The sequence below is a fragment of the Quercus lobata genome, chromosome 3 (genome assembly GCF_001633185.2).
Source record: "Quercus lobata isolate SW786 chromosome 3, ValleyOak3.0 Primary Assembly, whole genome shotgun sequence".
NCBI classification, from domain to species: Eukaryota; Viridiplantae; Streptophyta; class Magnoliopsida; order Fagales; family Fagaceae; genus Quercus; species Quercus lobata.
This window is the reverse complement of record NC_044906.1, coordinates 46875008-46888927: the sequence shown is the minus strand read 5'-3', so window position 1 is coordinate 46888927 and position 13920 is coordinate 46875008. Positions and strand designations below refer to the sequence as shown.

Here is a 13920-nt window from a genome sequence, read left to right as displayed (position 1 = left end):
TCGGGTTGTGTATTTTTCTTTTGGTTTAGATTAAGTTAACTGGCTCGACTCTAATTTTGTTAGGTCTACATCTCATCGTCAAACAACCTCTCTTGGAATGACTGCGACCCTACCCCATGCAATTGATGAGGAGATTATTTGTGAGATTTTCAAAATATTAATTCAATTAAAAGTTATCAAGTAGTGTAACAATATTTAAAATTACACATGTGGTGTAACTTGATCATAACTTCTCTCTCTCTCTCTCTCTCTCTCTCTCTATATATATATATGAGGTTATTTACATTTTGGTTCTTTATGTTTCTAGCTTTTCATTTTTGGTCATGTATATTTGATTTTGTTTTCATATCGGCACTACCATTCACTACTTCAAGTACATTTTGGGCTTTTAAAGTTTGAAGTTATTTACATTTTGGTTATTTATGTTTCCAACTTTTCATTTTGGCTATGTATATTTGATTTTGTAGCTAGGAAAAAGAAAAGAAAAGAAAAGTGATTAGTTAGAAAATAGTAGCAGTAGTTTCATCGCAATTGGCAAATCAATACAAAAGAAGCCAAGGGGAAAAAAGGAAAAAAAGAAGAAAAGAAAAGAAAAGAAAAGAGAGTTAAGTAACAAACAGAGCGATAAATAAAATATAAAAGGGCGAGAGCGCATCGCCTCACCGTTGTTTTCTGTATGTGTAGCCGACTTTGCAGTAGACTAACCTGCTTCAAAGTAATCAGTAGAGTTCAAAAGAAAAATGGTGAGGCTCACCGCCGACTTGATTTGGAAAAGCCCTCATTTTTTCAATGCCATCAAGGAGCGTGAGTTAGATCTTCGAGGTATTCTTTCTTTCTTTCTTTCCCCAAACCCTAAAATAAAATTTTTCCTTCTTCTTTGTTTCATGTCTTCTTTTGTGCCCTAGAAATTAACTCCTACCCAAAATATCTAATTTGGGTTTTCAGGTAACAAGATTCCTGTGATAGAAAACTTGGGTGCCACTGAGGTCAGCTATTTTCCCTTATATATATATTTTAACCTTTTACTTTTTGTTTAATTTGATGAAAATTTTGATTTTATTTATAACTTCAAGTTCAAGTTTTTTGTATGCAGCTTGGTTTTGGTTGAACAATGAGCCTAATTTTCACTATTTTTTTTCATGTGGCAGGACCAATTCGACACAATTGATTTGTCTGACAATGAGATTGTTAAGCTTGAAAACTTTCCGCTCCTTAATCGTTTGGGTACTTTGATTATTAATAATAATAGAATTACGCGTATCAATCCCAACATTGGAGGTAAACACAGCACTTCCGTTCCTTATTTTTTCGTACGTACCATCATTTAACATTAGAAGTACTATAATTGAATATATATGTTTTTTTTTTAATGTATTGCAGAGTTCTTGCCAAAGTTACACACATTAGTTCTTACGAACAATAGGCTTGTTAACTTGGTAGAGATTGACCCTCTTGCATCCCTTCCGAAGCTACAGTTTCTTAGTCTGTTGGATAATAACATTACAAAGAAACCGAACTATAGGCTATATGTGATTCACAAGCTAAAGCAGCTTCGGGTTCTAGATTTCAAAAAGGTGAAAAACAAGGTGAGGCTCTTTAATTGCACCAAGTGTTTGCTGTTTTCTGTGCAAGTTGTTGTTTTCTTTTATGGTTAAAGTTTTAGGGTTATGGTATCACCATCTGAAGTTTCAACGAAGCTTACCGCTGATGAAATCTTAGAACCATGAAGCTGCAAAGTGCTTTTACATTATTCTTGGGAAGTTGAACAATTCTGAGGACTCATTTATCCAAAAAACCTTTTCTTCCCAATTTAACTGAAATTAATTTGGACCTCCACTTTAAAAATAGAAAATAAGAGCACTATTAAAGTTAAACTTGAACCATTCTGGAAATTCTAAACAACTATGTATTTTTTTTTTTTTTTTTGGGGTACTAAATCGGATAAGAATCTAAAAAACCACCAACAGAGTAAACAGTGAAATAGAAATGGTGTATTTAGCTATGTTACTATACACTTATCATTTGGCATATTTATTAGGCATCTATGACTCTATGTTGGGCAACAGCCTGGACCCCAAGCTTCACTGCATAGAAAGCAGAAATTCAGGCATTATCCTTCTACATTTTCTTCTAAATTGTGTTTCTCTGTTGATTCCAGACTTTGTATTTCACTATTTCTGTTTAAATATTTAGTTGTGTCATATCCTTGAGTAGAATGTTGTCAAAACACACACGCACAAACCTAAAACAAGTGGTTACTGTCATATAGGTTGAATATTCATTCATACATTTGATGGAATTTCCACAACTTCAATACAATGCTTCCTTATTATTATTATTATTATTTTCAAATCTCTTACTCCTCTTGTGCATTCATTTTGATGATCATATTCCATAATAATATAGGAGAGACTTGAAGCAAGAAATTTGTTTGCATCTAAAGAAGTTGAAGAAGAGGCTAAAAAGGAGTCCACGACAACTTTTACACCAGGTGAGGTACCCAATGTATCAGAAGTCACAGAGGAACAACAAACTCAGAAAGTGACTGCCCCAACACCTGAGCAAATCATAGCTATCAAGGTATTTTTTATTGATCTAAACATTTAGTATCCATAGCAATGCGCGATAGATCTAGTTAATTATAAAGCATATGCCTCATTTAGGGATTGAAGGTTGTGAATTTTCTTATTTAGGCTTGTCACTTCTCTCTCTCTCTCTCTCTAAATTTAATGAAAAGACTTATTATTCTGTGGTTGGGGTATATCATATATTGCATGTGTGCATGTACTTTTCTATGAATGACATACATGTATAAATAAAGTCACATGCATGTAGCAACTCTTTTAGTGTTTACACGTAGTTTCTTATTATTAATATGCCCTTTTTATTTTATCTCAGTGAAGTGAAGAAAATGATTAGTCTGTAAAATTATCCTATGGGATATTTAGCATGTCCTAGGCATTTTGGGTTTATCTGAGTGAAGGTGTTGTTTACCTCTACTTAATGGTCTTAGAAGCTCTGTTTTTTTAAGGTATTCTTATTGGCTTTAGTGGATGATTGGAGGTTATTAACAGTATTTTCATAGGTTTGAAGGAGAGAGAAAAAGATTTAAACCCCTCATGCTTGATGTGGATATTGTATAGGGAGTGGAATTAGTGCCCTTTTGAAGATGTTGAAGCTTTGGAAATGCAGCTGAAGACATCTTTCCTTAGATTTCTATTTGAATAGTTTATTGTATTTTTTTTTGGTAAGTAAGAATGATATATATACGAAAGGCTACTCTATGCATGAAGAACATAGAGCAAACCTAGAAAATACAAGAAAAGGAAAACAGAGAAAAACAAAAAAGAAAACCAAACAATAGAAAAATTACAAAAGAGAAAGGGAGTAAAGAAAAGAAGGGAGGGAATCACTAGGCGTGAGTCCCCATGCCCGAGACCAATCAAAAAGAGTTCTATTAAAAGAAGCAAGCATTTGATCACTGGAACTATCCAAATCCTCAATGCCCTCTGTGCTCTATGCTCCTCTCTCCTTCCCCCCCACCCCCACCCCATATGCATAGTAATAAGATGATCTTTATCTTTATCTGAGAGGCCTGGCTACCTCGAATTAGTCACGATACTTGTGTTTTGTCCTCTGTTGTTATGGGGGGTTCAATTTTCTTTTTCGTTGAATCTAAGACTTTCGAATTCTCAGTCGAGGAGGGAGGTACGTATTTCATGTTACGCATTTTTGAGCGAAGTCGGGATTCTCTCCGATCAGTTTTCATGGGTAGAGAAAGCGCTAAGCGTTTGCTAGCTATTGTGGAGGATCTAATGTCTACTAAAACACCCGGTAACTTTGCACGAACCTTTAGGGATAATGAGAAAGTTTTTATTTTGCAATTGGGCTCCAATTCACACGGCAGTTTTTTAATGATCTCGGAACTCATCCATGGCCGTCGGAAAGGACTTCTCGTGGTCCCAGAAGGGAAAGCTAGTAGTGGGTGGCGAGGTTTTGGATTTCATCTAAGGAAAGCAATTGCACCTGGGACACTTGCAACCAAACAGCCTTTTATCTCTATCCTGAAACCGAGAGTGGAGAATCACAAAACTTTTCTGCTGGCAGCGGCGGAGGGTGATCGGAGAGAGGGTAGTGGTAGCAGAAAAGGAAAGCAATTAATGCCGGAGTTTCAAATTTCAACCGAATCAATCTTGAGCAATAAGAGCCACGATATATGTGATTTGAATGCTGGGAAGAAACAAGCTATATCTAAGGCTGAATTGTCGGTTGAGATTACAGAGAGCAACAGCTGTATCAATGACTCACCTTTAACATTGGATGTTGGCCTGAGATTGGAGCGTGGGCCAGATGGTGAGTGGGAGGTAATGTGGTCCAAAGTCAAGGAAGTGGGCCGCATAGAAAAACCCAAAGACAAAAACTTTAAGCCCGTTAGCCATTTTAAACCCACAGCTCCCTTCAATGCAAAGCCCAAACTTAATCCCAAGCCCATCAAAGTCTGGAGGCCCAAGCCAAAACAAACACTTCAAAACAGCGAGACTCACCCACGTAACTTGATTTCTGCTTCGAAGAGCTCAGTCAGCGATCCTCGCAGAGGCGTTGAGGACTCTACCTCGGAACTTCCTCAAGCTGACTCCCAAAGCTTGTTGAGGCTAGCCCAGTCGAGGACAGCCTCCGACGGTGCCGGTATTGACTTTATCGATGCCGATGAGCCCGATAATGAGATTCTCGGCTCCGATGGGTCCGATACAGCTTCTCTCAGCTTCGATGAGTCCGATGAGTTAGCAAACACCTCCGACGGTGAAGAGAAATTGCACCAAGACATCCGTTTGATACTTCAGGAGAATTCCGGCAATGTTAGCAAGAAATGGGGGAATTCAGATCAGTGGGTGCTTGAACTTCGAGATGGAAGAAGAGTGGCGGTTCTGATTCAAATTTCTCTGCCTCCAGGTGAAGTCACAGAGGTATTGGAAGAGCAAACCCAATTGGCCTTGGTCCCCTTGAAGTGTTCAGATGTTGTGGAGGTGTCCTCAACCCAAGTTGATGAGAATGAAGTACTTGTGGAGGATTGGGTCTCAGACACTTCAGAGTCTTCTGAGCTACCTAATGTAGAGGGCTTGTCGCCTCTAAGTGTGGAACCACTGGCCTTTTCTCTACCTTTGGCAATGGAAGGGCAGGAAGTGTTGGGTGTGGAGAATCCAGTGAGGGGAGAAGTTTACTCTGAGTGGGTCCAAAGCAGATTTGAAGGGTTTGATAACTTCCTGGGCACGTCCCTAAAAGGTTTGGAAAATCAAGCAACCACCTTTTTATTGGCTGTTGAGGCTGAATTACACCGTAGGGCTCACGTGATTTGAAGAGTTCTGGAGTGAAAGGTATTAGAGAACTGAAGGGTCTATTCAGCTCGATTAGTTATGATTCTACTTCAACGAGGCGCAGTGGTATTAATAGGGAGCGGGCTCTCTCTGTTCCTAAATGAATCTGAAGATGATTTCCTGGAATGTCAGAGGATTGAATGAGGCTAGGAAGAGACTTCAGATTCGTAATTTATTGTGTGCATGGAGACCTGATATTGTCTGTTTGCAGGAGACTAAACTTGAATGGATTACTAGAGGAGTAGTCAGAAGTATATGGAGTTGTCCATATGTAGATTGGTTATACTTGGGTTCAGAAGGTGCTTCTGGAGGTATTGTATTGATGTGGGATCGGAGGGCAGTGGAAAAGGTGGAAGAAGCAGTAGGGCGCTTTTCTGTTTCATGCAGATTTAAAAACATAGGTGATCAATTTGAGTGGGCTTTTACAGGTTTATATGGGCCAAATTCGAACAAGAGGTGTAGGAAGATGTGGGAGGAATTGACAGGGCTGATTAGTTGGTGGGATGTGCCATGGTGCCTAGGAGGTGACTTTAATATAATTCGTTTTCCATCGGAGAGATTAGGGGCTACAACTAGTACTCAGGCTATGTATGAATTTTCAGATTTTACCTCTTTCTTCATGGGCTGATGGATATACCTATGGAAGGAGGCCTTTATACTTGGTCCAACAATACCTCTGCCTCTAGAATTGACCGGTTTCTTTTCTCTCCACTTTTGGCGGATCATTTCACTCTATTGGCACGGAGAAGGTTGTCTAAGATACTTTCAGACCACTACCCAATTCTGTTGGAAGGGGGGAGTCATCGGAGAGGTAGAACTTCTTTTCGTTTTGAAAATATGTGGTTGAAGGCGGAAAATTTTGTGGATAAAGTGAAAACTTGGTGGGCATCCTATTTGTTTCAAGGCAACCCGAGTTTTACACTAGCTAAGAAGTTGGCAGTCTTGAAGTTGGACCTAAAAAAATGGAATGAAACGGAGTTTGGCAATGTCACTTTAAAGAAACAGTTGTTATGGAACAAATTGAATGACTTGGATGTTAGAGAGGAGACTCAACCTTTAATAGCTGAGGAGAAGTTAGAACAAGTTAATCTCCATATCGAGATTGAAAAGCTTACTCTTTTAGAAGAAATTAGTTGGAGGCAGAAGTCTAGAATGCTACACTTGAGGGAGGGGGACGCAAGTACAAAATTTTTTCATAGAATGGCTAATTCTAATCGAAGAAATAATGGTATTGAGAGACTTATGGTTGATGGAACCTTGTCTTCTGATCAAGGTATGATTGCTGATTGTATTACTCAATTCTTTATGAATTTGTACTCGGAGCAGCAAGTTGTTCGACCTTTTCCAGAAGTCTTGGTATTTCCTAGGATATCCGGTGATAATGCTGATTGGTTAGATAGACCCTTTGAGGAGGCAGAAATTTTTGATGTCATTCAGAATTTTAATGGTGACAAAGCTCCTGGACTTGATGGGTTTCCAATGGCCTTCTTCCAAGCATGTTGGGGTATTCTCAAAACTGATCTTATGGCTGTATTTCACCATTTTTTTGCTAAAGGTCAGTTTGAGAAAAGCTTAAATGCAACATTCATCACTCTCATCCCTAAAAAAAATCCAGCAATTGAAGTTAAGGATTTTCGCCCCATTAGTCTTGTTGGGGGGGTTTATAAAATCATTGCCAAGGTCTTAGCCACCAGACTTCGCACGGTCATGGAAGATATAATTTCTCCTTCTCAAAATGCATTTGTGAGGAACAGGCAGATTCTTGACCCTGTGCTTATTGCTAACGAATGCCTCGATAGTAGAGTGAAAACTGGTTTGCCAGGGATACTTTGCAAATTAGATGTTGAGAAGGCTTTTGATCATGTCAACTGGGGTTTTCTTATGCAGTTACTAGAACGGAGTGGGTTCTCTGCTAAATGGAGGCAGTGGATTTTCTTTTGTATATCTACTGTTCGATTCTCTATATTGATAAATGGCACTCCTTGTGGGTTTTTTGAGAGCTCCAGGGGGTTGAGACAAGGTGACCCATTGTCCCCTTTGTTGTTTGTCTTGGTGATGGAAACCCTTGGGAGAATGTTGGATAAGGCTGTCCATGATGGTCACATGTTAGGTTTTGCTGTGGGTCGTTTAGAGGGAAGATCTTTGGAGGTGTCCCATTTGCTCTTTGCAGACGACACTTTAATTTTTTGTGATGCTGATTTGGATCAGTTTTTGTTTCTCCGTATGATTCTCATTTGGTTTGAGGCGGTTTCTGGTCTGAAGATAAATTTGGGCAAGTTAGAGCTGGTTCCTATTGGTATGGTGCATAATCTTGACTTCTTGTTGAATGTCCTTGGTTGTAAACAAGGTACCCTTCCAATGAAATATTTAGGCCTTCCTTTGGGAGCTAAATGTAAGGATAAATCAATTTGGAACCCAATTCTGGAGAAGATAGAACGGAGATTAGCAGGATGGAAACGTTTGTACTTATCCAAGGGAGGTAGAGTCACTTTAATTAAAAGCACTCTATCTAACTTACCCACATATTTTCTATCTTTATTTCCTATTCCTGCTTCTGTGGCTAACAGAATTAAGAAACTTCAGAGGGATTTTTTATGGGGTGGCATTGGTGATGAACCAAAATTCCATTTGGTCAAATGGGCTACTGTTTGCACTCCCATTGCTTCGGGTGGTTTGGGGATAAGAAAGGTAAGACTTTTTAATGAAGCTCTACTTGGGAAGTGGCTATGGAGATTTGGGATGGAGAGGGCTGCTCTTTGGAGGCAAGTGATAGCTGTGAAATATGGTTGTGAATGGGGTAGTTGGTGTACTAGGCCTACTAACGGTCTATATGGTGTTGGCTTGTGGAAAAATATTAGTCGGGGGATGGCCTACTTTCTCTCGACACATTCTATATGAGATTGGGGATGGGTCTAGGGTGAAATTTTGGCAAGACCATTGGTGTGGTGAAACTTCTCTTACAGTCAGCTATCCTGAATTGTTTAGATTCTGCCGCGATCAAGAGGTTAGTGTGGCTGAGGTTATGAAGTTTGATAACGGAATCCTGTTTTGGGATGTAAGTTTCTTTAGGGGTGTGCATGCTCGGGAACTAGAGGCACTGGCCAGTTTCATGGATACCATATATGGTGTCTCGGTTAGAGGGCTTGGTGAGGATAAAATGTGCTGGAAATCTGTTAGAGAGAAGGGATTCACAGTTAGGGATTATACAATCTCTTAGTGGGCCCTATTGACTATTGTTTTCCTTGGAAAAGCATTTGGAAGCAGAAGGTTCCTTCTCGAGTAGCTTTCTTTGTTTGGACTGTTGCTTTAGGGAAATGCTTAACGATTGACAATTTACGAAGAAGGAAGGTTTGGATATTAGACTGGTGCTACATGTGCAAGTGTAATGGGGAATCGGTTGATCATCTTTTTCTTCATTGCTCGATAGCAATGGATATGTGGGCTATGGTGTTCGGGTTGTTTGGAGTGAGTTGGGTTATGCCACAATATGTAGTGGGGCTTCTAGCATGTTGGCAAGGCAGTTTTGGCCGTCATCGAAATGAGTATATATGGCTTATGGTTCCCCATTGCTTATTGTGGTGCCTTTGGAGGGAGAGAAATAGTCGGTGCTTTGAAGATAAGGAGAGATCCATATCAGATTTGAAGCTATTTTTCTTTAGAACATTAATGGATTGGTTGGCTGCTTTGCGGAACCAATCCTTTCCATCCTTTCTTGATTTCTTATATTCTTGTAATTTTTGTTCTTGATTGTTTGAACCCTTGTACACTCCCTGTGTACTAGGGTGTTCCATTTTTTTGAGATCAATAAACTTTTACTTATCAAAAAAAAAAAAACTATCCAAATCCTCAAAAGGGAGGGAATAGTTTATTGTATTGGGTCTCAATGATAATCGTTCCATTGTAGACTTTATAGAATCTCTTTCATTTGCTTGTAATTTTTTGAATGTAATTCTGTAGGCTAACTTGTGTATTACTTTTGTACATGAGGTAGTCCTTTTCTTCAATAATAATAATAATTATACTATTATTATTATTATTATTATTAATTTTCTTTTTTGGTGATAATACATATATTTTTTTTGTGGGGGGGGGGGTGGTGAGGATTTGAACCTGGACACTTATGTTGGAAATACTAGAAAGTGCCAATTGAGCTTCAAGGCCCTTTGCCTTTTCTTCAATAAATTAAATTGCTTATAAAGATAGAGATACAAGATTTAATATCTTCTTTGCATTGCCATATGTGGATGTTTGGCAGGAGTTGAATATTCAAACTTTCGATGCATTGAGGTTGCTCAGAAAATGTTGGAGTCTATGTTTTCAAGATAGTTGTTGATTGGATAATATCTATGGCTGATATATTTTCTTTCTATTGTGCATGTTAGTTTTAAAGGTAGTGCATCCGTTGTTTCAGAGTCCACTAAAGGATTGTGAGGTCTAGTATCTCTTTATTTTTTAATAGGTACTGTGAGGTCTAGTATCTATTGGTGTCTCTTGGAAATAAAATATTTCAAGTGGTTGCAATTCTTGGAAATAAAAGCTTTTAGTAAATTTATCCTTATATAACATATTTACAGCATTCTTTTAGTGTCTAGTTCTTCTTCCTTGACTGTTGATTATTTGCGTAAGCAGCACATTATAATTTTGGACTGGTGTTGTATGTGTAAGAATGGTGGACAGATGGACGGTGGATCATTGTTAGGTTTCTAGAAAGTCATGATCTCTTGTGTTGGCTTTATTTGGAGTTTCTTGGGATATGCCAAATACAATAGTTAAAATCCTGGCTTGTTAAGAGCCTGGAGGGCTGCGCCTCTATGCATCTTCTGGACTATAGGGCAAGAAAGGAATGGCAGGGCTTTTGATGGTGTTGAATGCCCAATTCACATTATTAAACAGTCCCTGTTATGATCTTTTGTATGATTGGATGAATGTATTTGGCAACATCCCTGTTGTATCGTTTTTAAGATTCTTAGATTTGTTGAATTCTGGTTGTAATTGCTTAGGAGTAGTAAGTTTCACATCCTATGTAATCTCCTAGTCTTTTGTTTTAATAAATTATTTTTAATCGTAAAAAAATCTTTTGACATTATTTTATTCCAATTCCCAGTACTTGAAATTTTGAGTGGTTGTGGATTTTGGTAATTTGAACTCTTAGCAATATTATTCCTTCACAATCACACAGTCATGCACATAGGACTTTTCATTGGCCAAAACTGTTCAAATCTATAATTAGTAAAGGTAGACATCTTTCAACTTTAGTTTGAATTAGTGAGCCAAGTTTTTCCCTGAGACTTCTTGTTACAATGTTATTTTCATATAATGTTTGTATATGCCTTTGTATATTGTCATTAGATTCATGTTTAAGATTATAATCAAGGTTCTCTAATGTTTAACGTCTTTTCACCTGTATGTAGGCTGCCATTGTGAACTCCCAGACTCTTGAAGAGGTTGCAAGACTTGAAAAGGTCCTTACATTTTGATTAGTTGAAATTACATTTTTATTTTTAGACTGTCTTCTTTTTATGCTAGTAACATAACATTGAGCGTAATGAAGAATAAAAGAATGCAAGGCACAAGTTAACTTGGTTTTGATGAGCAGGCATTGAAGTCAGGTCAGCTTCCTTCTGATTTGAAATTAGATGCTGAGACTGGGGCAAATGGCGTTAAAGAGAAGGATGAGAATATGGTCTCCAATAGTCAGAATGAGGATGATGGTGGGCCAGAAGATGTGGAGGAACAGAGGGATAGTGAACCTACAGCCATGGAACAGGTATGACTTTGTCTTGTGGCTTTTGGGGTGTGTGTGTGCATTATCCCACTCTAATCTCTAATGTAGCACTGAGTGTAATGTGTGTCAGTGTGTGTGAGACCTTGAGAGGTGCAATGACCTTGAGAACGTGTATTATTTTGTTCCCCACTGGTTTGAGATCATAATGCGTCAATGACAGGATAATGTCAGATGTCTATTGTGATTAATCTAGGCTAAGGATGTCAAATTAACAGTTGGCCACTTAGCATTTTACTATAGTGTTCTGTAAGAACTTCTAAAACTGTAGGACCGGAGAACATAGGTATGAGAAAATAAGCAACTGTCTCATAAATTGGATGAAGAATTACATGTGTCTTAGTAGGAGGATAATTCTGATATCATTTGCCCTTGCAATCATCATAGCTTACCACATTTTGATCTAGATTCCATAGTTATCATAACCATACCGGAGGTTGACCCAGCTGAACTGGTTCATTGGTTAAATTGTAGGTTTATTAGTTAATCAAATAATATATTTATAATAATAAAAAGCAACTAAAATAAAATAAAATTACTTCATTTAGGTAACTTAATAAATTATAACAATAAAAAAATTACATCATTTGACATAAAATTAGAGAATAAAAAAAAATAAACACATCATTCGCATAAATCATCCAATAACGAAGTTATATAGTCCAAAAGTCTTGAAAAAACTATCTCATAGAAATTCAAAATAAATTTTTAGCTTAATCATTAAACCCTAGAACATAACAAAATAATTTAAATCTTCAAATACAATTGATGACTTCAAAGTTCAGTTCAAGGATTGATCTGGTCAGAGTGCAAGCAGTATTGTGTCAGTTCTTTGTGGATTCATAGTTGTGCTTTGTGGATTCGTTCCCCTAGTGTCATGACTCACCCCCTCCCCCCTTCCTCCGCCAACTATCCCCCTCCACCTTACCCCCTCCCTCCATCACAACCACTACCATCTCTCTCTTCTTCCCTGCCAACCCAGCCTCCACTAGTGACATATCCAATTCTATCTCTTGCCTCCCAAAATTTTTTCCCTACTCCACAACATGTCCTTCCTCCATATCCTTACCCTCTCACACAACCCTTCTTTTGGCCAATTCAGTTTGGTCAGTACATTCCTTGTTATACCCAAACTCAGACCTCCTTACCCTTAAATCGCAAGCCTACACAGCACCCACCAAAACCCACTCCCAAGCCTTTTCCAGCCAAACCAGGGGTACCAGAGGTGAAGCACTCTTTTTCTTTTCGTATTGATTCAAAGTTATTTCTCTTGGCTTTTGATGGGGGACGTATGGATGCTTATGCCATTACTGAAAAAAGGGGTCGGCATCATGGCTCTATCCGGGTTGGTAGATCGGGGTTGGATTGGACAATTGCTTGTTTGGTAGAGCTGTGCCGGTGGGACTTTAGCAAGAAACACTTTTTCAAACGGTTTCATGAGCAGTATAACATATTGGAGTTTTCTAGTAGGACGAACAAGAGTGGTCTGCTTTTTATTCCTCACTGAGTGCACAATTCAGGAGTTTTGGGGGATCAGATGGTATATTGGTGGAAATGGTTGTTACTATTTCACCCGAATGATCATTGATTTAGCTAGTATTTTTGTTGTTGTTAAGCACTTCTAGTATTAATACCATTTTCCTGTCCTTGCAGGAGTAGAAGGGTGGCTTTGGATTCCAGTCTCCTCAAGAAAGCTTCTCGTCTCTTTTTCACTCCTTGATGCTTATTTAACAGTTGAACTTTTATTTTTTAGGATATTTCTGAGAACTTTAGATTTCGTGATTATGTGCACATGCTAAGCCTGAAAATAGTGCTCCCTTATTGAGTTATTGTTGATGTTTTCCTTCCCCCCTTCTTTTTCTCTCTCCTGAGGGGTCCATGTACTGATTCCTACCTGAATTTGATGGGATTTATACAGGTTTACCTATTTTTGTCTGGAGCTGATTACAGTACATTTCTGCCTTTGGATGGTGCGGGTTTCAGACTGGAATCCCTGTCTTATTTGATGACAAAGGGCGACCCAGTCTAGTTGAGTCAGCCAGACGTTGCCATATATAGATATATTTTCATTTATATTATTGTTATTATTAGCACTATATTTTTGCTGATAGGTTGAGGATTAACTTAATGGAACAGACCTATCCATTGCTTAATTCAGCTTGTCTCAGTTATAGTCCTACATCAATGGACTATGTTCTCAACTTGCCATGAAGCAATTATCTTCGTATTCCGTTGTAGTCCAACTGTTGGGATCTAATTAGACAGCATTTGGTTGGAATAGGCAGGTTTTAGTTAGTGAAAGGTGGCAAATGAGTTGCGTATGACCTTGAGAGTATTTGTGACAATTTTGAAGTTGATTTAAAAGGTTGTTAAATAGTTGGAGTTGATACTTGAGAGTTCGAGGTCACGTGCATGCTTGATTCTTGGTTTTGTGATTATCATGTTCTCTAGTCAAGTGGAGTTTTCCTCTATCAAAGGAAAGGTCTCAAGACAATTTATAGGGTTTGGCTTCTCTTTTATGCTTATATGCATTGGAGGTGACATGGACATGACACCTCTAAAATGGTCGTGTTTGTTTGAATGCCCCCATCCAGTGCTTCTATGCTCTTGTTACTGGACATAAGTCTCACCCCAATTTATAAAGGGAAGAATTTCAATGAGATTGGCCTTGAAGAGCTACTCCATGATTGGGGGCGGAGTGGCCATTGTAGTTCATGTTCATTTGTAAAGGGTCATGTTAACGGATGTTTTTAAGGCAGTTGTTAA

General features: G+C 38.4%; 1 protein-coding gene across 1 annotated transcript; it reads left to right on the top strand.

The window, feature by feature from the left end:
• Window positions 1-591: 591 nt before the first annotated feature.
• On the top strand, window positions 592-13224 carry LOC115981961 (U2 small nuclear ribonucleoprotein A'). The gene is made up of 8 exons (XM_031104411.1): window positions 592-822; window positions 946-986; window positions 1149-1278; window positions 1381-1586; window positions 2407-2580; window positions 10784-10834; window positions 10969-11139; window positions 12808-13224. The coding sequence occupies exons 1-8, from the start codon at window positions 741-743 to the stop codon at window positions 12811-12813; spliced, it is 861 nt and encodes a 286-aa protein (XP_030960271.1). The 5' UTR covers window positions 592-740; the 3' UTR covers window positions 12814-13224.
• The last annotated feature ends 696 nt before the right edge of the window (window positions 13225-13920 follow it).

Excerpts from the sequence above, each read along its gene's own strand:
- LOC115981961 (XM_031104411.1), top strand. The coding sequence starts at position 741 with ATGGTGAGGCTCACCGCCGACTTGATTTGGAAAAGCCCTCATTTTTTC. Across the intron at positions 823-945 it reads GCGTGAGTTAGATCTTCGAG|GTAACAAGATTCCTGTGATA; the intron begins GTATTCTTTCTT and ends TTGGGTTTTCAG. Across the intron at positions 2,581-10,783 it reads AGCAAATCATAGCTATCAAG|GCTGCCATTGTGAACTCCCA; the intron begins GTATTTTTTATT and ends ACCTGTATGTAG.